The 22,941-nt window shown below is 40.7% G+C and overlaps 2 protein-coding genes across 2 annotated transcripts; both read left to right on the top strand.

Moving 5' to 3' along the window:
- Positions 1 to 2,047: 2,047 nt before the first annotated feature.
- On the top strand, positions 2,048 to 8,567 carry LOC139465393 (metallophosphoesterase domain-containing protein 1-like). The gene is made up of 6 exons (XM_071247099.1): positions 2,048 to 2,178; positions 4,780 to 5,055; positions 5,574 to 5,814; positions 6,281 to 6,396; positions 7,146 to 7,256; positions 8,021 to 8,567. Exons 1-6 carry the CDS (start codon positions 2,169 to 2,171, stop codon positions 8,185 to 8,187), a joined length of 921 nt encoding a protein of 306 aa, XP_071103200.1. The 5' UTR covers positions 2,048 to 2,168; the 3' UTR covers positions 8,188 to 8,567.
- Positions 8,568 to 11,562: 2,995 nt separating this feature from the next.
- Positions 11,563 to 18,862, top strand: LOC139465392 (metallophosphoesterase domain-containing protein 1-like). Its single transcript, XM_071247098.1, has 6 exons — positions 11,563 to 11,666; positions 12,764 to 13,039; positions 13,505 to 13,745; positions 14,260 to 14,375; positions 16,471 to 16,581; positions 17,791 to 18,862. Exons 1-6 carry the CDS (start codon positions 11,657 to 11,659, stop codon positions 17,955 to 17,957), a joined length of 921 nt encoding a protein of 306 aa, XP_071103199.1. The 5' UTR covers positions 11,563 to 11,656; the 3' UTR covers positions 17,958 to 18,862.
- The last annotated feature ends 4,079 nt before the right edge of the window (positions 18,863 to 22,941 follow it).

Below are 22,941 nucleotides of genomic sequence, written 5' to 3'. Positions count from 1 at the left end.
ATGTTCTGAAACTAGGTGCAGTCTACACCAAGCTAGGCATGCCTGATGGTGACGATGAAATACAATTGAGCGGTTGGATGGACTTCGTGGTCGGATGTCATGGGCGAACCCGGAAGATGACGAAGACATCGTGATGGACATTGGTCTATTGTTTGTTCTTTGCAAAGACGTTCTTAGAAAACGTGCGTTTATTATTTTCAGTGATAGACTTCCATGCACCGTAACTTTTTTCCGCTGGTACATTTCAATTTCAATCATGTATATTGAAAACACAGCATTTGAGTTTATATACTATTGTAAGATAGCTACGCGATAATGAACAATGAAGAACGAGGCGTGGTTTATTTCACGATAAAACAGTGTTCTATCATGACGTCATATCTGGAGATTCGAACCTCGCGCTCGCAACTTGATGACGTAAATTGGACAACGTTATTTTTAGAGCAAAGTAGTGAGTTGTTCCCATTAGATGTAGATGGACAACGCAGATAAACGCAATGGCAGAACGATCACATGATCGCACCCAAAAGTAGCAGAGATATAACAATCGGTATTGGGAGAAAAGGTACAGATAATCGACGGGAAATACCAAATTTAACCCCCCTGTTCATAATTGGATTTGTCAGACATTGCAGCGGCCGGATTCTATTCAGGGAGTCGCCATTTCTTATTTACGGGAAAATATTTTTAAAGCGTGTACTTTTTACTAACATAGAGAAGGCTGTAGAGAATGTTGATATCTCATTTAAGAAATAAACGAATCGTGGTCGTTGTTTATCGTACAGTAAAACACAGCAGGGAGAATAAACCACGAGGGACTGTTTTATCTTCCTACTGTGTTCAACTGTACGATACAACTCCCACTCGTCCTTTATTTCTTAAATAACAAAAACATTGAAAACCGCTCCGAGAGGCTATTAACAAGGTCGAAGTAAGGCCAATAATGACACTCCATTCATAACCAACGTACTACATTTTTTGGAAATTCCCGAGTCTTTCACAAAGGACAGACAATCCGTATTGCCAGTTGGTTAGTTTAAACATTACAGTCTTTTTTTTCTGAGTAACATGTAGAAAAGTTTAAACATTACAGTCTTTTTTTTCTGAGTAACATGTAGAAAAAGTGTTTTCCGGTGAACTTTAATATGGAGACACCAGCTCAGTCAATCCATTGTTTGATGGACGTCCCAAAACATTCGTCTGTGACGTCATGAACAATGGATGACATCATCAATTATTTGTGACAATGCGTTTCGACACATTGATATGGCTGCTTTGCAAACAATATAAAATGACACACTTGGCGTGAACTAGCCAATCAGCATGAACAAAATGTATAATGCTCAGTGAGAGTGAGAATATGACCGGTATCCTGGCCTCTGTGTTATATACAAGGGCATTAATATTGTGACAACGATGATACATATTTCACATGAGGGTAGAATGACCCAATATTTTGCACGTATACATTTTATAGATTCTCAGTTCTGATTTGTCAGTTGAGGCCATATGAAATAACATTTCGTGCCACTGAGAGAAATATATATGATAATTAGACGTCATTCATTGTCGCAAATTGATTACATTATCTGAACAATAGGCTGCCTTCAGTGAAGTCTCTCTGTATGTAATTGTCTCTTAGCTTTTCTCTATAAACTCACTCCACTATCAGAATTAATTATTGTTTTTCTCTCTAGTTCCTGGGTAGTTTGTTCTCTTTCGAGTCAGTTACCATTAAAGCTCCGGTCATCATTCGAAATAACATCAGTGTGGGGAGTTGTCAGTTACCTCCCTTGATAAGTACAACAGACTATTGTGACAACCTGGTCAACAGTCTCATGTAACTACACTTTTCTCCGATTTCACGTCACAGCCATCGGAGATCTGGCTTTGATGAACTATTTCAACAATTAGTTTTGTATCTAATGCACTGTCAGTTGGAATGACCAGTTTCAGTCGATACTCAAGTTGTGCTGCCTTTTCTATAGGTTCTATATTTAGTATCGTGTGTATATATATATAGTACCATGACAACATGGGTAGCTCTATTGTTTATCGAGAACTACGAAACAGAATCACACGTCGACAGACTCACGGAGTTGTACCTACATATCTGACAAGACATTAACTCATACCAGCGCTAACAGTGACACCACAGTACACACAGCATGGCGTCAGGTAATGAGTAATTGTACCCGGGAGTCGCGATTGGGACCTACAGTTATAAGACATGACCCAACATGTAGGGTCATGTCTTGACTGTAGGATCCCATCGCGGCTCTCGGCCAGAGGAATTCCTTCATATATATGTATATAATTACGTGAAATGTATTGACAGGGATTATGTGTTACATATTACACATAAGGATATGCTTGTCGTAAGAGGCGACTAACGGGATCGGGTAGTCAGGCTCACTGACTTGGTTGATGCATGTTATCGATCCCAATTGCGTGGATCGATGCTCATCATGTCAATCACTGAATTGTCTGGTCCAGACTCAATTATTTACAGACCGCCGTCATACAGCTGCACTATTGCTGAGTGCGGCGTTAAACAACAAACAAACATAATAAGGAATGAATGATTGTGTGTATTGACTTCTCGATATTATTAGTTATGGTGTCTTTAGTTGCCGTATACGGTGTCATATTAAGTTAGCAGGAAAATATTGGGCGAGGCTAACCTATTTTTCTGCTAACCTAATATGACACCGTATACGGCAACTAAAGACACCTTACCGGATTTATTATGCCGAAAAGTTTACACTATTTGGTATCTTTGTCGCACGTCATGTCAAAATGAAAACTCTACACTTACAACCGGTATAAACGACAGGACCAGTACACGTTTCCGATACAACGCTCTAATGTAAACATAAACGTTATCAATGGAATATATAATACACTAAATGTATACGTTTAAAGTATCACAGCTAAAATGGATAGAATTATAAAAATGCCCGCATGTTAACAGAAATCTGCGGGCCACTATAACTTAATAGCACCCCGCTTACCCCTAACGACTGGCTGCTATCTATTCTATTGCTATGTGACGTCAATGGCGTCACGTTTCTTGTTTGTGACGTCATCCTATAGTATGTTCTATGACGTTCCTATTTGTAACTCAGTGACCTACCTTCGTTGTAAGCTTATTTTCTCTATAATTCCTATTAATAAAGTCACGAAGGTGGTTTCTTTAAATATTAATGTCTTTGCGGATCACAATTAATGATATTAAAACACAAAACATTGTCAAATAACGAATTTCGGTACCAGAATTTCCATTTGGAATATGTAAGGTGAGTGTTGGAAAATTCAAAACGGTCTAACATTAGGTCAGTAACAACCATCTTGGATTTTTACTGACGATGTACGGGTTATGTGGGGTCAGTAGTTCTGCTCTCTGATTGGTTAGTCTCACTTTGAGTCATAATAAGTGTACATGTGCATTTAGAGATTCACAATGCTGATGCCAATTGAAGCCACGTGACTCCATAATGCTTCATTGTTGAGAAAAGGTATTTGACGTTATCCATTGTTCATGTCGTCACAAATTGAATGCATTACGTCACTGACGTTTCTCCGTAGGGATGTCATTTCATATGATTTTTCTTAATTTCCTCTCTTAAAATGTCAGTGAAGGGTTGACAGGATCTTTTTCGGTTTATTGAGGTATGAATCGAAAAACCGATGTGCAAACTGTATGAATCCGCGAAAATTTATTTATTGAGTAATATATAGGGCTGGATGGTATTATCATTATAGTGATATCATTTTCAAGCAGATAACACTATACATACAGATGACACTATTTTTTAAAGTTCGGGTATGTAGGTTAATAAAAATATAACAAGCTTCGTGTCACCATCCTTTCATCTAAAATCTATGCAGAAATTCTTTCACAAACGATGTTGCCCTTCGAAATTGATTAACACAGAGAAACATGGAAGTGATTTTTCTCTCATGTTGTCTCCCCTGAGTTCACGATTACAAAATATATACAATAACCTACTAGAAACTGGGAATTACAGAATATCTGTCCCTCGTGAATGAATGTTGTCCCTTTCCAAAGGCTCGGGATTAATACCATTCATTCACCGGGGACAGCTTAACCGTAAGTCCTTGTAGTTGGCTATTCTCTAAATAAACAATGATACATATCTATGTTTTTATTTTAATGTAGAGGTGGTTATCTTCAAGTTTGAAATTCAGTAAGGTACCATTGTTTCAATACTCCAATATGGCCCTCCATTTGGCAGTTTCTGGCTCTCTTAAAATACCGTTACTGAAACCAGGTCAATTATCATGATTGTTTTCACGAATAATACTTGACCCATATATATTCTTATCAATGTGGAGGCAGTTGGGTAGCCTTGTAGTGGTTGAAGCGTTCACACATCATACCGAAGGATTTGATTTCCCGATGGATTCAGAGTGTGACACTAATGTCTGGTGTCCCCTAGTTATATTGCTGGAATATTGCTAAAAGCATTATTAAACCATATTCACTCACTTACTCTTCATCAATCAGCTTACTTATTTACATGTACACAAATTAATGTTCGAAATTATATTTGAAAGTCAAAGTCTTCAGATCTTATAACCAAAATGTTCAAAAGTTTAGTTTTAGTGAGTTCCTAAATAAATAGGAAAACGACATAAAAACAAACGGCATGGACCAAAAGACCCACTCAATTTTAACACTGCATATGATTTGTCAACTTGTCTTCCTTATGGTCTTCTCTGCAGCAGAAATAGGGTCATGTTCTCCTTCAACAGACAACAGCCGGATTACAGTGCAGTCGACGTTGTATCGCAACACTGTGCACGCGTGGAAGGAGCTGTGTGAGAGCCAGAAGGTGGAGCGTGTGCCGCCCCTCGACCCCACCAGCCCAGTGCCCGCTGACTGTGTGAGGTTTGTGTGCATCTCGGACACCCACAACCAGGTCGAGTGTGACCCGGGCCTCGTACCTTCGGGAGACGTTCTGCTCCATGCTGGGGACTTCACAATGAATGGGGTTCCCGCTCAGATTGACAAGTTCAATCACTTCCTGGGTAGGTATTTTGTACATATTGACAAATAGAGTTCTTGCTGTTGGTTTATGTTTTCATCATGTTTGTAGCTTTTGAAGCTTTACTAAATTGTTCCAGCTACATGACTTGGGCCTGTCAATAATTGAGTTTGAACCAGACAATCCAGTGATTAATATTGTGAGCAGCGATTAAACGCTCGTTATTGTTTGCCAACACTTTACCCATGTTCGTGGGATTCACCAAAGGGACAAACATCTGTGATCCATTTTACAAATATTAAACTGATACTACCTTTATTTGTCTCCACCATGTTCAAAGTAGGAGCATGTTACTTGATTCTTGCAAGATTTTATTTTGATGCAATCGTTTATCTGTTTAAGTTTTGCTTTCAAACAAACCAATATCTCAACACTGTTAAAAAAATCATATTTCAAATTGTCCAATCAAATGAAAGAAAACTTTGCAAATTAAATATGTATAATGTTTATAAGGTAATTTCCATTTTCGTTGTTTTCAATATGTGGTTACCATGGTTACAGGAATTATGCCACATAAGGTCAAGGTGGTCATAGCAGGAAACCATGACATGACCCTGGATGAAAACAAAGTACAGAACAGCAGGGATGATCTCTGTGAGGACTTTTATATCACCTACGAAGAATATGAAAAATATATTCAGGACCACAACGTGTGTTCGTCTAAGGAGCTGTTGACAAATTGTGTCTACCTAGAGGACAGCAGTGTAGACATTTGTGGCATCAAGGTCTATGGAGCTCCATGGTAGGTGAAAAAAGCCTTTGGTGTTTGTGTTTTAGCTCACCTTGACATCGTAAGCAAATGGCATGTGTCTTCGTCCGACTGAACTTAGAAAACTCTTTTTCAAAGCCACTGTACATAACAACATCATATCGACATGCCGACTGCTTCATTCTTGTGATTCTAGTTCCACCATTTACTGTCTTTGCTCTTTGGGACCTGTACTATCCTTCGTCATTTGGGGACGGCGCGCGGGGTGGCCTGGTGGTTGAAGCGTTCAATGGTCACGTCAAAGTCTCGGGTTCACCCTTACAGTCGGATTAGAATGAGGGTAACTAGACAAACATTATGTTTGGGGAGATAATGCTCAGATCTTCCATTGATAGGAAGTATGCCACATGTATATGACCTAAAATATTTGACGGATAGAAACAATATTTGATCCTATATTTCCATAGTGCGTCGGTTGAAATGGTCGCTATGTTCACAGGGTACCTCAGTTCTGCAGCATGGGATTTAACTTACCTCGGGGACAGCCGATCCTTGACAAGTGGAACTTGATCCCCTCAGATACAGACATCCTCATCACTCACGGCCCCCCTTTAGGTATGTACCCTGTCACTCATGTACCCCTCTTGGTATGTACCCTGATGACAATGTACCCCCTCCAGGTATGTACCCTGATGACCAATGTACCCCCTCTTGGTATGTACCCTGATGACAATGTACCCCCTCTAGGTATGTACCCTGATGTCACATGTACCCCCTCTAGGTATGTACCCTGATGACAATGTACCCCCTCCAGGTATGTACCCTGATGACCAATGTACCCCCTCTAGGTATGTACCATGATGACAATGTACCCCCTCTAGGTATGTACCCTGTCACACATGTACCCCTCTAGGTATGTACCCTGATGACAATGTACCCCCTCTAGTTATGTACCCTGTCACACATGTACCCCTCTAGGTATGTACCCTGATGTCTCATGTACCCGCCTCTAGGTATGTACCCTGATGACTCATGTACCCCTCTAGGTATGTACCCTGTCACACATGTACCCCTCTAGGTATGTACCCTGATGTCTCATGTACCCGCCTCTAGGTATGTACCCTGATGACTCATGTACCCCTCTAGGTATGTACCCTGTCACACATGTACCCCTCTAGGTATGTACCCTGATGTCTCATGTACCCGCCTCTAGGTATGTACCCTGATGACTCATGTACCCATCTAGGTATGTACCCTCATGTCGCTTGTACCCCTCAAGGTATGTACCCCGTCACTCATGTACCCCTCTAAGTATGTACAGTTTCTAGAAGAACTCTGTATATTGAACGGTGTACTTTCTGCAGGTCGAGGTGACCGGACTATAGACAGGGCCAGAGCTGGATGTCTGGAGTTGCTGAACACCATCCAACAACGAGTGAAACCCAAGTATCATGTCTTTGGCCACATTCATGAAGGTACAAACTATTCCTATCGGAACATTCTTGATGTTCGCTTTGTTCAAGAGCTAAGAGTGACAACTTATTGTCAGTCAAGACAGTTATGCTCCTTGATAAGGTTGACAGACTTTTACACTTAGTAACTTGACATAAAGCAAGTAAAAATGGCAAACACAACTAATTACAATGTTCGACTACAAAACTTGATTTTGTTCTTTTGTTCCCACCTTGTTTACCACCATTACAAGTGGGCTCAAGAAACACACAATCTGATTGGTAGAGAATTAGTTTAGAGTAGCCTCCCTTACTTGAAATATAAACATCGAGGCAGTTTAATTGTACTAATTACTTTTGCAGCGGGAATGCAAATTGTTGTATTTCGCAATTTGGAAAAAAACAGGGGAAGTTCTCATCCTGATAACGTTTTTCAGAAAAGTATAATGAGACCAGACAAAATGTTATTTTTGTTTACTGAACCTGCCAATCATATCCATATCCTAGAAAAGTGTGAAAAGGATATATAAAAAGAAGGGTAATAGATTTGCACATTAAACCCCTTCCTCTTTCAATTGGAAAGATACAATTTTTTATATTTCTTATCATAGAAAAACTTAAATTCTCTGAATAAAATCAGCAGTCATCCTTTTAGAAATACTTTCTGTCTTCAGGTTATGGACTGACTACTGATGGGATAACAACCTTTTAGAAATACTTTCTGTCTTCGGGTTATGGACTGACTACCAATGGGATAACAACCTTTTAAAAATGCTTTCTGTCTTCAGGTTATGGACTGACTACCGATGGGATAACAACCTTCATCAACGCCTCCATGTGTACGTTACGTTACCGACCCACCAACCCTGCCATTGTTATCGACGTCCCTGTTGCCGAGGGCCATTCAAAGGAGGAGCTGTCTGCAGTGTTCACACCTACCTCACATAGAACATGAGGTTAACAACTGCTTATGGACATTTTGTAATCTGTAATCAAATTGTGTGGTTGAGGGCAAATATGATCAAACAAGAACAGTATATGTATACCACCAGCAGTAGCAATAACTTGTTTATGACTTTCACAACACTGGTGCTGTGAAGAGTTGTGTCCCTTTGCTACCAGGATCCTCTGGTTGTGTTGGAATCTCAATATGACCCCGTCAGCAGAATACATGTGTCTTTAACTTTCACTACAGAGGCGCTGTGCAAAGTTGTGGCGCTTTGCTACCAGGATCTGCTGGGGGTGTTGAATCTCATTATCACCCTGACTTTGTCAGCATCATACTTTAACATAAGACTTTAACTGTGGTGCTGTACAGAGTTTTGTCCCTTTGCTTCCAGGATCCGCTGCTGATGTGTAATTATAAATAATTTATCATGTCTTTTATGAAGTTTCATCTCAATTTTGACACAATTTAAAACTTTCATTGGTTTCACATCTGACATTCTTTGTGTCAAATGAACTAACTGGTGATCAGGTTTATGGAATGTATATTTGTATTCCTTGAAGGTTATCATCAAACAAAATACATTTTGATGTGAAATATAAGTGTTCATCTTTGTGTATCCTGGTACATATTGCATCATTACTTCTTGTACTGTGTATTTTGGTAGTATTACAACCCCGGCCTTGGTACTAAGGCTGGGACGAGTCCAAATTTACTACCCGGGTACCCGAGTTATCCATCCCAGCCCTACTTGTTACATCAGTACAAATGATTACAACCAATAGCAAGCTGATATGAGGTTTATACCTGTGGGGGAGTATTAAAGTGAGATCGCTTTCACACTGAAGACCGGTTGTGTTATTTACATGTAAGTCTTCTACAACCTATGAACCACACCAAACAATACCACCAGTTCATTTGTGACACATATCAGGGTCATACCCTGCCTGGAAGTCTAAGATGTCACAACTTGCTGTTCAGAATTGTGTCCCTTTGCTGTCAGGATCCGCTGGTGGTGTTAGAATCTTGTTATGACCCAGGCTTTGTCAACACCACACGTGTGTCTATGACTTTCACAACGGTGGTGCTGTGCAGAGTTGTGTCCCTTTGCTGCCAGGATCTGCTACTGATGTGTAACATCTTGTTATGACATCGGTTTGTCAGGCTGTGTACCTGTGCTGGGGTGTTTCACTAAAGTGGTAAACATCAAATACCTGCGTCCCCTTGCCCCCAAACGACAGTCCCAGCAGGCTCGTAACATCCATCAATCCAAAATGTCTGACGTCTGACTACGCCTTTCGCTCAGACATATCTTCCCTCCACAGTGCCTGTGCAGTCAACGCTCCCAGCTCCTCATGATTCCCGCCTACAAACAGGCGCCTCCGCAGACGTATAAGACGCCTTATATAGACACAGCGTGGTTCCAGTACATGCAGATGTCAAAATGTCTTTATTATTTATGTATATATTGGTCTCGTCACGATCGATATGGCTGAAATATTGCCGATGTGACGTTAAATCTTAAATGTTCTGAAACTAGGCGCAGTCTACACCAAGCTAGACGTGCCTGTCCGTGACGATGAAATATAACTGGGCGTATGGCTGGACGTCGTTATAATTAATACTCTGGGAATTGAACTCACGAGATGACGTTCACAGAGGACATGTAGTTACCGTCGTGATGTACATTAATTTATTGTTTGTTGTCTTGGAAAATCGTTCTTAAAAGCATACGTTTATTATTTTCACTGATAGACAGTCATGCACCATAACTTATTTTCCGCTGGTTTATTTCAATTTCTTCGGTCGAAACATGTATATTGAAAACACAGTATCAGAGTGTATGCTACCACCAAATACATTGAAAACATTGAGACTATTAAGAGGGTCGAAGTGAAGTCAACAATGACACTAAATCCATAACCAACATACTACAATGAATTACAGATTATCTGTCCCCAAAATATTCATTTGAAAGTTCCGAGCCTTTCACAAGGGGCAGATAATCCGTATTGCCAGATGGTGAGTCACAACAGTACACCGTCTTTCTTTCTTAGTGAAATATAGAAAATGTGTTTCCCGATGAAATCTAATGTGGAGACACCAGCTCAGTCAATCCATTGTTTGATGGACGTCCCAAAACATTCGTCTGTGACGTCATGAACAATGGATGACATCATCTTCAATTATTTGAGACAATGCGTCACGACACATTGATATGGCTGCTTTGCAAACAATATACAATGGAACAATTTGGCGTGAACTAGCCAATCAGCATGAACAAAATTTATAATGCTCAGTGAGAGTGAGAATATGACCGGTATCCTGGCGTTGGTTGGTTTGTTGTTTAACGCCGCACTCAGCAATATTCTAGCTATGTGACGGCAGTCTGTTAGTAATCGAGTCTGGACCAGACAATCCAGTGATTGACAACATGAGCATCGATCCACGCAATTGGGATCGATGACATGCATCAACCAAGTCAGCGAGCCTGACCACCCGATCCCGTTAGTCGCCTCTTGCGACAAGCATAGTCGCCTTTTACGGCAAGCATGGGTTGCTGAAGACGTATTCTACCCCGGATCTTCACGGGTCTCATTACTAATGTCATAAACATGACGTCAACAGTGCCGTCGGCAATGTGTCAACGATTGTACATATTTCACATGAGGGTAGAATGACCCGATATTTGCACATATACATTTTATAGATTCTCAGTGCTGATTTGTCAGTTGAGGCCATATGACATAACATTTCTTGACATTGTTGAAAAAATATATACGATATATACGATACTTGGACGTCATTTATTGTAGCAAATTGATTACATTATCATCATACGTCATCTGAACAACAGGCTGCCTTCAGTGAAGTATCTCTGTATGGTGGACATTTCATACATATTTTCTTATTGTCTCTCTTAACATTTCTCTATAAACTTAATTCACTCACTCCATATCAAAATTAATTATTGTTTATCCCTCTAGTTCCTGGGTAGTTTGTTCTCTTTCGAGCCAGTTACCATTAAAGCTCCGTTCATCATTCAAAATAACTACAGTGTTGGGAGTTGTGTCAGTTATCTCCCTTGATAAGTACAACAGACTATTGTGACAATCACCTGTCTCGTGTAGCGACACTTTTCTCCGATTTCACGTCTCAGTCATCGGAGATCAGGCTTTGATGTACTATTTCAACAATTTGTTTTGTATCTGATGCAATGTTTTGTATCTATTGCATGTCAGTTTGAATAACGAGTTTTTAGTCGGTATTCAAGTTATGCTGCCTATTCGCATAAGGTTCTATATTTAGTATCTTGTATAGTATATATATAGTATCATGACAACATGGGCAGCTCTATTGTTTATCGAGAACTTCGAAACAGAATCACACGTCGACAATCCTACGTATGTTGTATCCACATATCTGACAAGACATTAGCTCATAACAGCGCTTACAGTGACGCCACAGTACACACAGCATGGCTTCAGGTAATGAGTAATACGGTGACACCTTTCATTTTATAATTATGTGAAGTTTCTTGACAGGGATTATTTGTTACATATTACCACTACACATAAAGGTAGATTGATTGTATGTAATAACTTTCCTATATTTGTACAGGTGCATTTTAGCCAGTCACAATTCTCATTGGTCAATTGAAGCCATATGACATCATAATGCTTCATTGTTGAGAAAAAGCATATGCTGTTGTTCATTGTTCATGATGTCACAAATTGAATGCATTACGTCATTGAAGTGTTTCTGTAGGGATGTAATTTCATAAAACTTTTGTTCATTTACTCTCTTAAAATGTCAATGAGTAATATAGGAATAAGACTGTATGGTATTCTCCGTCTACTGCATGGTATAGTGCAATACGCTTTCCAAACGATAGATATTATAATAATTCAGGAATGGTCCCATTGTTTCAAGTACTCAAACATGACCCTCCATTTCTCAGTCTCTTGCCAAGCCAATCATCATGATTGTTTCGACTAGTAATACTTGACCCATGTATCTTGTTATCACTGTGGACCACCTCCGTGGCCTAGTGGTAGAGCGGAAGGTCAAGGGTTGTGCCAAAAGACGTTAAAAGATGGTACATGTTGTTACCCTATCTGGCGCTTGGCATAAAGGGGCTCAAACAAGGACTGGTCCGCTCGGAGTCAGAAAACTGTGTCTGAGTTGTATATTCATGTTAAACTGGGGCATGGTATCTCAGTGGGCTGGCACTGTAAACACATGATAAATTGGTCTTTCCTGGAACAAGCTGACAGACACACACGTGCATGCATGTCGCTATATAAGTGCAATAATCCGGGATGAGATGTTAAACCCCATTCCACCTCACCTCTTATCAATGTAGAGGTAGCTTACTTATTTACATGTCAAATTAGTGTTTGAAATTATATATGAAAGTCAAAGTCTTGAGACCTTGTAACCCAAATGTTAGAAAATAAGTTTTAGTGAGTCCCTAGATAAATATAAAAACATACATAAATAAACAGCATGGACCTGAGACCCCCTCAATTTTTAACACTGCATATGATTTGTCAACTTGTCTTCCTTATGCTCATCTCGTCAGACAACAGCCAGATTACGGTGCAGCCGAAGTTGTCTCACAACACTGTGTACGCCTGGAGTAAGCTGAGTGTGAAGCAGAGGGTGGAGCGTGTGCCGCCCCTCGACCCCACCAGCCCAGTGCCCGCTGACTGTGTGAGGTTTGTGTGCATCTCGGACACCCACAACAAGGTCGAGTGTGACCCGGGCCTCGTACCTTCGGGAGACGTTCTGCTCCATGCTGGGGACTTCACAATGAATGGGGTTCCCGCTCAGATTGACAAGTTCAATCACTTCCTGGGTAGGTATTTTGTACATATTGACAAATAGAGTTCTTGCTGTTGGTTTATGTTTTCATAATGTTTGTAGCTTTTGAAGCTTTACTAAATTGTTCCAGCTACATGACTTGGGCCTGTCAATAATTGAGTTTGAACCAGACAATCCAGTGATTGATATTGTGAGCAACGATTAAACGCTCGTTATTGTTTGCCAACACTTTACCCATGTTCGTGGGATTCAGCAAAGTGACAAACATCTGTGATCCATTTTATTTATCTGATACTATACTGCCTTTATTTGTCTCCATTATGTTCCATGTAGGAGCATGTAGGAGCTACAAAACAACCCATATTTCAAATTGTCCAATCAAATGAAAGTCAACTTTGCACATTAACATGTTAAATGATGATACAGTACTTTCAATTTCCATTGAAACAGAAAAAAATGTTTGCATTTGAAGTTTGAAGTGTGGTTACCATGGTTACAGGAACTCTACCACATAAGGTCAAGGTGGTCGTAGCAGGAAACCATGACATGACCCTGGATGAAAACAAAGTACGGAACAGCAGGGATGAACTCTGTGACAACTTTAACATTACTGACACAAAATATGAAAAATATATTCAGGACCACAGCGTGAGTTCGTCTAAGGAGCTGTTGACGAATTGTGTCTACCTAGAGGACAGCAGTGTAGACATTTGTGGTATCAAGGTCTATGGAGCTCCATGGTAGGTGGAAAAAGCCTTTGGTGTTTGTGTTTTAGATCACCTTGACATCGTCATGTGTCTTCGTCCGACAACACAGAACTTAGAAAACTCTTTTTCAAAGCCACTGTACACAACAACATCATATCGACATGCCGACTGCTTCATTCTTGTGATTCTGTTTTCACCATTTACTGTCTTTGCTCTTTGGGACCTGTGCTATCCTTCATCAGTTAGGGACGGCGGGGTACCCTGGTGGTTGAAGCCTTCACTCATCACACCCTAGACCTGGATTCGATTCCCCACATGGCTACAATGTGTTAAGCCCATAATCTGGTGTCCCTCGCAAGATATACCTCTCAGGATATTGCTGGAATAAAGCAGCGTCGGATTAGAACGAGCATAACTGGACTAGCAGGATGTTTGTGGCAATGTCTTTCTAAGATCTTCCATTGATAGGAAGAATGCCACAGATAGAAACAATATTTGATCCTATATTTCCATAGTGTGTCAGTTGAAATGTTTGCCATGTTCACAGGGTACCTCAGTTCTGCTTCATGGGATTTAACATAGCTCGAGGACAGCCGATCCTTGACAAGTGGAACTTGATCCCCTCAGATACAGACATCGTCATCACTCACGGCCCCCCTCTAGGTATGTACCCTGTCACTCATGTACCCCCTCTAGGTATGTACCCTGTCACTCATGTACCCCTCTAGGTATGTACCCTGGTGACTCATGTAACCCCCTCTAGGTATGTACCCTGGTGACTCATGTACCCCTCTAGGTATGTACCCTGATGACTCATGTACCCCTCTAGGTATGTACCCTGATGACCCATGCACCCCTCTAGGTATGTACCCTGGTGACTCATGTACCCCCTCTAGGTATGTACCCTGATGACTCATGTACCCCTGTAGGTATGTACCCTGGTGACTCATGTAACCCCCTCTAGGTATGTACCCTGTCACTCATGTACCCTCTTGGTATGTACCCTGATGACTCATTTACCCCCCTCTAGGTATGTACCCTGATGACTCATGTACCCCTCTAGGTATGTACCCTGGTGACTCATGTACCCTCTTGGTATGTACCCTGATGACTCATGTACCCCCCTCTAAGTATTCGACCTGTCACTCATGTACCCGCCTCTAGGTATCTACCCTGGTGACTCATGTACCCCTCTAGGTATGTATCCTAGTGACTCATGTACCCCTCTAGGTATGTACCCTGTCACTCATGTGACCCCCTCTACTGATGACTCATGTACCCCTCTAGGTATGTACCCTGGTGACTCATGTACCCTCTTGGTATGTACCCTGATGACTCATGTACCCCCCTCTAAGTATTCGACCTGTCACTCATGAACCCGCCTCTAGGTATCTACCCTGGTGACTCATGTACCCCCCTCTAGGTATGTACCCTAGTGACCCATGTACCCCTCTAGGTATGTACCCTGTCACTCATGTGACCCCCTCTAAGCATGTACCCTGTCAATCATGTACCCCTCTAGGTGTGTACCCTGGTGACTCATGTAACCCCCTCTAGGTATGTACCCTGATGACTCATGTACCCCCTCTAGGTATGTACCCTGGTGATTCATGTACCCCCTCTAGGTATGTGACCTGGTGACTCATGTACCCTAGGTTTGTACCCTGTCACTCATGTATCCCTCTAGGTATGTACCCTGATGACTCATGTACCCCCTCTAGGTATGTAACCTGGTGACTCATGTACCCTAGGTTTGTACCCTGTCACTCATGTATCCCTCTAGGTATGTACCCTAGTGACACATGTACCCGCCTCTATGTATGTATACTGGGGACTCATGTACCCCTCTAGGTATGTACCCTGATGTCTCATGTACCCCTTCTAGGTATGTATCCTGGGGACTCATTTACCCCTCTAGGTATGTACCCTGTCACACATGTACCCCTTCTAGGTATGTACCCTGTCACTCATGTACCCTTTCTAGGTATGTACCCTGTCACTCATGTACCCGCCTCTAGGTATGTACCCTGGTGACTCATGTACCCCTCTAGGTATGTATCCTGGGGACTCATTTACCCCTCTAGGTATGTACCCTGTCACACATGTACCCCTCTAGGTATGTACCCTGTCACACATGTACCCCTCTAGGTATGTACCCTGTCACTAATGTACCCTCTAGGTATGTATCCTGGGGACACATGTACCCCTCTAGGTATGTACCCTGTCACACATGTACCCCTTCTAGGTACGTACCCTGTCACTCATGTACCCCTCTAGGTATGTACCCTGTCACTCATGTACGCCTCTAGGTATGTACCCTGTCACACATGTACCCCTCTAGGTATGTACCCTGTCACACATGTACCCCTCTAGGTATGTACCCTGTCACTCATGTACCCTCTAGGTATGTATCCTGGGGACTCATTTACCCCTCTAGGTATGTACCCTGTCACACATGTACCCCTCTAGGTATGTACCTTGTCACTCATGTACCCCTCTAGGTATGTACCCTGGTGACTCATGTACCCCTCTAGGTATGTACCCTGGTGACTCATGTACCCCTCTAGGTATGTACCCTGGTGACTCATGTACCCCCTCTAGGTATGTATCCTGATGACTCATGTACCCCTCTAGGTATGTACCCTGGTGACTCATGTACCCCTCTAGGTATGTATCCTGATGACTCATGTACCCCCTCTAGGTATGTAGCCTGGCCTTCTAGAAGAACTCTACATATTAAACTGTGTTTTTTCTGCAGGTCGAGGTGACCTGTGTTTAACCAATGAAAGAGCTGGATGTCTAGAGTTGCTGAACACCATCCAGCAACGAGTGAAACCCAAGTATCATGTCTTTGGCCACATTCATGAAGGTACAAACTATTCCTATCGGAACATTCTTGATGTTCGCTTTGTTCAAGAGCTAAGAGTGACAAGTTATTGTCAGTTATGCTCCTTGATAAGGTTGACAGACTTTTAAACTTAGTAACTTGACATAAAGCAAGTAGAAATGGCAAACACAACTAATTACAATGTTCGACTACAAAACTTGATTTTGTTCTTCTGTTCCCACCTTGTTTACCACCATTACAAGTGGGCTCAAGAAACACACAATCTGATTGGCAGAGAATTAGTTTAGAGTAGCCTCCCTTACTTGAGATATGAAAACATGTCTTACCTGTATTTACTTTTTTGTTAAATGTCTCACCCTTTTTTCAGAAAAGTATAATAAGACCAGACCAAATTATATATTTGTTTACCAAACCTGCCAATCTATATCCATTTAAATGCCTCTGTAGAAAAGTGTGAAAAGGGTATATAAAAAGAGCACAATAGAATGCACACTAAACCCCTTCCTCTTTCAATTGGAAAGATAGAATTTTTATAATTCTTATCATAGAAAAACTTAAATTCTCTGATTAGGGATTAGCGTCCATCCTTTTTTAAATACTTTGTCTTCGAGTTATGGACTGACTACTGATAGGATAACAACCTTTTAGGAATACTTTCTGTCTTCAGGTTATGGACTGACTACCGATGGGATAACAACCTTTTAAAATACTTTGTCTTCGAGTTATGGACTGAATACCGATGGGATAACAACCTTTTAGAAATACTTTCTGTCTTCAGGTTATGGACTGACTACCGATGGGATAACAAGCTTTTGGAAATACTTTCTGTCTTCAGGTTATGGACTGAATACTGATGGGATAACAACCTTTTAGAAATACTTTCTGTCTTCAAATTTTGGACTAACTACCGATGGGATAACAACATTTTAGAAATACTTTCTGTCTTCAGGTTATGGACTGACTACCGATGGGATAACAACCTTTTAGAAATACTTTGTCTTCGGGTTATGGACTAACTACCGATGGGATAACAACCTTTTAGAAATACTTTCTGTCTTCAGGTTATGGACTGACTACCGATGGGATAACAACCTTTTAGAAATACTTTCTGTCTTCAGGTCATGGACTGACTACCGATGGGATAACAACCTTTTAGAAATACTTTGTCTTCGGGTTATGGACTAACTACCGATGGGATAACAACCTTTTAGAAATACTTTCTGTCTTCAGGTTATGGACTGACTACCGATGGGATAACAACCTTCATCAATGCCTCCATGTGTACGTTACGTTACCGACCTACCAACCCTGCCATTGTTATCGACGTCCCTGTTGCCGAGGGCCACTCAAAGGAGGAGCTGTCTGCAGTGTTCACACCTACCTCACATAGAACATGATGTTAACAACTGCTTATGGACATTTTGTTTGTACATCATGTCACTCTTACATTCCCACTTACCTCCCTTTACTCACAAAAAAGGCATTTGCGCCAATCAAATTGTGTGGTTGAGGGCAAATATGATCAAACAGGAACGGTTTCACAACTATCTGTGTACCACTTTCAGTAGCAATAACTTGTATTCACTGATGATTTATCTTACAGTATCTCAAGCCATACACTTGAGCTTTTTATGCAACGTCAGTGAATCTTTTGTTCCTTTATTGTTTCGAGTTACTGTGGTGTTTTTTGTCACCCAGTTTTGAAAATCTCATCCAGTTTTCAGTTCCAGAGCAGACGCATTGAATAATTCTTGATCAAACTTGCTATACAGATCAATCTAAAGTACTCACGGAAATGAAGAAAAACTGTTATTTCAATCTCAGATTTTGCAGTTAATATACAAAATATATAAATATTCAAACAACTCAATTAGTACTAATTGGGTCTTGGCACTAATACAGCGTATCAAAGGCAAAAGTGTGTAAAAACATGAACAAAACAGACTATTTTGAAACTGAGCATAACCAGGTGTTAGTAGATCAAGGTGAATGTCCATGACCTATGACACCTTGACGACAGGTGAAAACAGGTGCTTGAAACCCACGTGCGTGTGATTTGTCAGTGGTTCGTGATTTGTGAGCGGCATTGTGGGATAGTAAATCATCGTCAAAATATCAGAACGTAAAAGTAACATATTCCCTTCTCAAACAACAACTTACATGTCATTATTATTATGTACATAAACATAGCTGTTATTTTTATTGTTGTTTTGAAAACTTTTTTCCAGGCTAATTTGCATAATGCCTATAGCCTGTTTCTGCCATGTCATTTTGGACTTCGTTTTATTTTTGAATGTTGAAATTACCTCCTGTAAAGTACATTTTGCATTGAGCACTGAGATAAAACTAGCAAATCCAGACTAGTACTTTTCCAGTTGTTTTGTTATTTCATATTTACATCTACGTAATGCTTTGTGTCGATTATTAAATCCAGCAAAACAGTTTTTTTTCATTTCCATGAGTACTTTAGTGCCTTTTGATGATTTGGGATTTTTGAAAATCCTGAACAGCTGTATTTGTTTCTTCACTGAACTGAAGGTATTCACTTGCAAAGTAGGGTATAAGTGGCCAAACTCCATTACAAATTGCACCACATCGGGGGAGGGGGAGAAAGGGGTTGTCATTCCTTGATGACTCTTGTTTTAATGTGAACTGTTACATTTTCAAAAACTGCTTGTTTTAAGAAAAAACATACATATGTTTCAGGTGATGTGTAAATATGAATTTGTCATGTCTTTTATGAAGTTTCATCTCAATTTTGACACAATTTATAACTTTCATTGGTTTCACATCTGACATTCTTTGTGTCTAATGAACTAACTGGTGATCAGGGTTATTTAATGTATATTTGTATTCCTTGAAGGTTATCATCAAACAAAATACATTTTGATGTGAAATATAAGTGTTCATCTTTGTGTATCCTGGTACATATTGCATCATTACTTCTTGTACTGTGTATTTCGGTAGTATTACAACCCCGGGCTTGGTACTAAGGCTGGGACGAGTCCAAATTTACTACCCGGGTACCCAACCCCCTATTACCCGATCCTACCCGGGTACCCGCTGTAGGTCTCAAGAGGTAGGTACAAACTGTCCCATTGGGAAAAGTTTGACTGTAGCTATGGTTAAATGTGTCTAGATACATGTATGAAACGATCTGGTGTATACACTGAAGTTGACTGAAGTTTTGTTTTTCTTCAAACATATGAAAGTCAGAAGGAATGGGCGTAGTAGTCAGGAAGAACTGCGAACATGAGTGACTTGTAGTTTAAACATAGAGCTTTAGATACTTTTTGTCATTAAACAATATATCACGTGACTGACCACGGGTCTGGGTAGTCCTGTGGGTACCCGGGTCCTACTCAGTACCCACCCGACTTGAGAACCCGAGTTAACCGTCCCAGCCCTACTTGTTACATCGGTACAAATGATTCCAACCAATAGCAAGTTGATATGAGGTTTATACCTGTGGTGGAATATAAGAGTTGTAAAAAGGGGGTTTACTTTCACACTGAAGACCAGTTGTGTTATTTACATGTAAGTCTTCTACAACCTGTGAACGACACCAAACCATACCACCGGAAAAGATCTTGTGATACATATCAGGGGCAAACCCTGCCTGGAAGTCTAGGAGGTCACAATTTGCTGTTCAGAGTTGTGTCCCTTTGCTGTCAGGATCTACTAGTGGTGTTAGAATCTCGTTATGACCCAGGCTTTGTCAGCACCATACGGTGGTGCTGTGCAGAGTTGTGTCCCTTTGCTGCCAGGTTCTGCTACTGATGTGTTAGATCTTGTTATGTCATTGGTTTGTCAGCATCATACCTGTGCTGGGGGGTTTCACCAAAGTGGTAAACATCAATGGCCTGCGATACCTGGGGCCTTTTCCAGTGTTACATGCACCATCATGTGCATGTCTTTCCAAGAACAAATCTTCATGCACAGATGTCGTGTTTGTGTAGCAGTTTATTGCAAGTTTTCATAATGTACCTCGAGCCAGTAGAAAACTCACAAACCACAAGAACACCAAATCTTTGGCAAATTAGTACAGCCTAAAAAAAATAATATTTTGAAACATAAAATGTATGCCAAGTTATTATTTCAAAGATAGTGGTTTTTGGAGAACCATTTGATATTCTACGTCCTGATTAATTCTCATGTTATATTCTGCATTATGAATTATCATGCATATACATGACATTGATGCTTGTTGATGTGCCAAGAGATCGACTCATTACATTGGGCTATTTTATTATGAAGTATGTTTGTCTTAATGAATGACTCAATAAAGTTGAGGTTTTTTACAGAGGAGTATTGAAGTACATGTGGTATGTGTCCTAGTGGGCACTGAGTTGTGTCCCTTAGGTGTGCCAGAAACCTATGATCATGGGTTCAAATCCCTGTTCTCCCGGAGTAGGTTTCTAGGTTTGTCAGCACCATACCCATGCTTGTTGGATTCACCAAAGTGGTAAACATCTGAGACCTGCTTCACTTCAGACGTTCCTTCCACATCAAGCTGCCATGTTGTGGTATAACTGAAATACTGTCTACATCAGCAGACCCAACTGACTCACTCACAGTGCTGTTGTTGGCAGTAGTCTCCTGTCAAGGTGAGCTACAGTATGAGGACAAGCCACATGGTGAGTGAATGTTGTTTGTAAGCCACAGTCAAGGGTGTAAATAGCCAGTGGTTATCACCATGTCTGGGCAACTTGTTTGTTTGTTTAAAGTTTAAAGCCCCACTCAGCAATATTGCAGCTATATGACAGCGGTCTGTAAATAATTGAGTCTGGACCAGACAATCCAGTGATTGACATCATGAGCATCGATCCACGCAATGGGGATCGATGACATACATCAACCAAGTCAGTGAGCCTGACCACCCGATCCTGTTAGTCGCCTCATCTATGTTGATGGGCAATTCATGATGCTACTGTCCTACCTTCCCCACTTTCCCTTCTTCCTCCTGGGGAAATAACAGTGTATGCTCTGTCTGAACCCTTGGCGAGGTCCTCCTCCTCCCTTGTACATTGGTCCAAAATGAGGCAATTCAGTCAGTTCGCTGCCATTGACCTGGGAATGTTTACCAAGTTTTGTCCAGTGGATCTGTATCTGTCAAACTTCATTCTGGCTATAAATAACAAACTTCAATCTCTGATATACATAGAATTTATTGACGCATAGAAGTTTCATAACAAGTGTATACATTCACACAATAAACACATCATCATCCACAGTAACAACAGTTAGAATATGTATACCGGTACTTACACATCATTGAAGTAGAAACAAATGGGTTGACAAAGTTCCTGAAATCAGCTTCAGGGTGGATGGTTCTCATTTATTATTGAACATCAGATCTTAATCTGTTTACATACTGAAATTACGTACAGGCACAAATACTTGGTGGACTGACTACCAGCACTTGCTATTTTCTTTTTGAGGAAACAAGTAGGGAATAATTACTTGAGTACTCGTGTGGGCAGACTCACAAGTCACTTGCGTGTTCCCAACAATGTCTTGTCATACAATCTCAACCTTTGGCAAGTCCCTGAAGAGATTCACACACATTTGCTTAAGCAGTGTAAGTACTAATTAAAACTACTATTTCACTGTTGTTATCTTCATATCACAAAGCTTCATGTTTTAACTTTACTTCCTTTGTTTCCACGCGTGTCCCTGAATGGTCCTCCTTCCAAGGAGGACTAGCGATTTACAACTCAACTTATGTGAGTACCTAAGAGATTTTTGTCCCTACTGCCCTCTTAATACTAGTTTGAAATAAATTGTTCATCCACAGATCTCAATCTCAATGTCATTTCACCAGGTCTAAATGTTGAGAAAATACTGATACACGAAAGGATATAATCAACAAATTAATACTGAATTAATCCATGTCTGCAATTAACAAGAGCGTGATATTACACATGTGACAGACATCAATGTAGACAACACCCATCATTGAAGATCTAACCTCTGGTGTCACAGAAATCACTATTATGATATTTTGACATCAAAGGCCCCCCAAAAGGTCTTGAACTCCACTTGTCAGCGCATACACTTTTATACCCTGTCAACATGTTTCAATGCAGGGTAGGTAACTCTGAACATGATTAAATGCAGGGGAGGTTACTCTGAACATGTTTCACTTCTATTCTTGGGCTCAGTTTCACAAAGTGGTAGTATCACTATGACTGTCTTAAGCCAGTGTTAAAGTATTAACTTGAGACAGTCGTAATGTTACAATCACTTTGTGAACCAGGGCCCAGATGTAGAAATCCCATAAACTCAATCCAAGACAAGAAACAAACATGAACCATTTTGGGGCCTGGTGTTGTATTTAACACTTTTCGGTAATGTCACAATGTGTCAGTTGATGTGGGG

The sequence above is a fragment of the Haliotis cracherodii genome, unplaced genomic scaffold (assembly GCF_022045235.1).
Source record: "Haliotis cracherodii isolate W230 unplaced genomic scaffold, xgHalCrac1.p SCAF_18, whole genome shotgun sequence".
In the NCBI taxonomy this organism is placed as follows: Eukaryota; Metazoa; Mollusca; class Gastropoda; order Lepetellida; family Haliotidae; genus Haliotis; species Haliotis cracherodii.
Note: the sequence above shows the minus strand (reverse complement) of the source record. Positions and strands in the feature narration are given on the sequence as shown.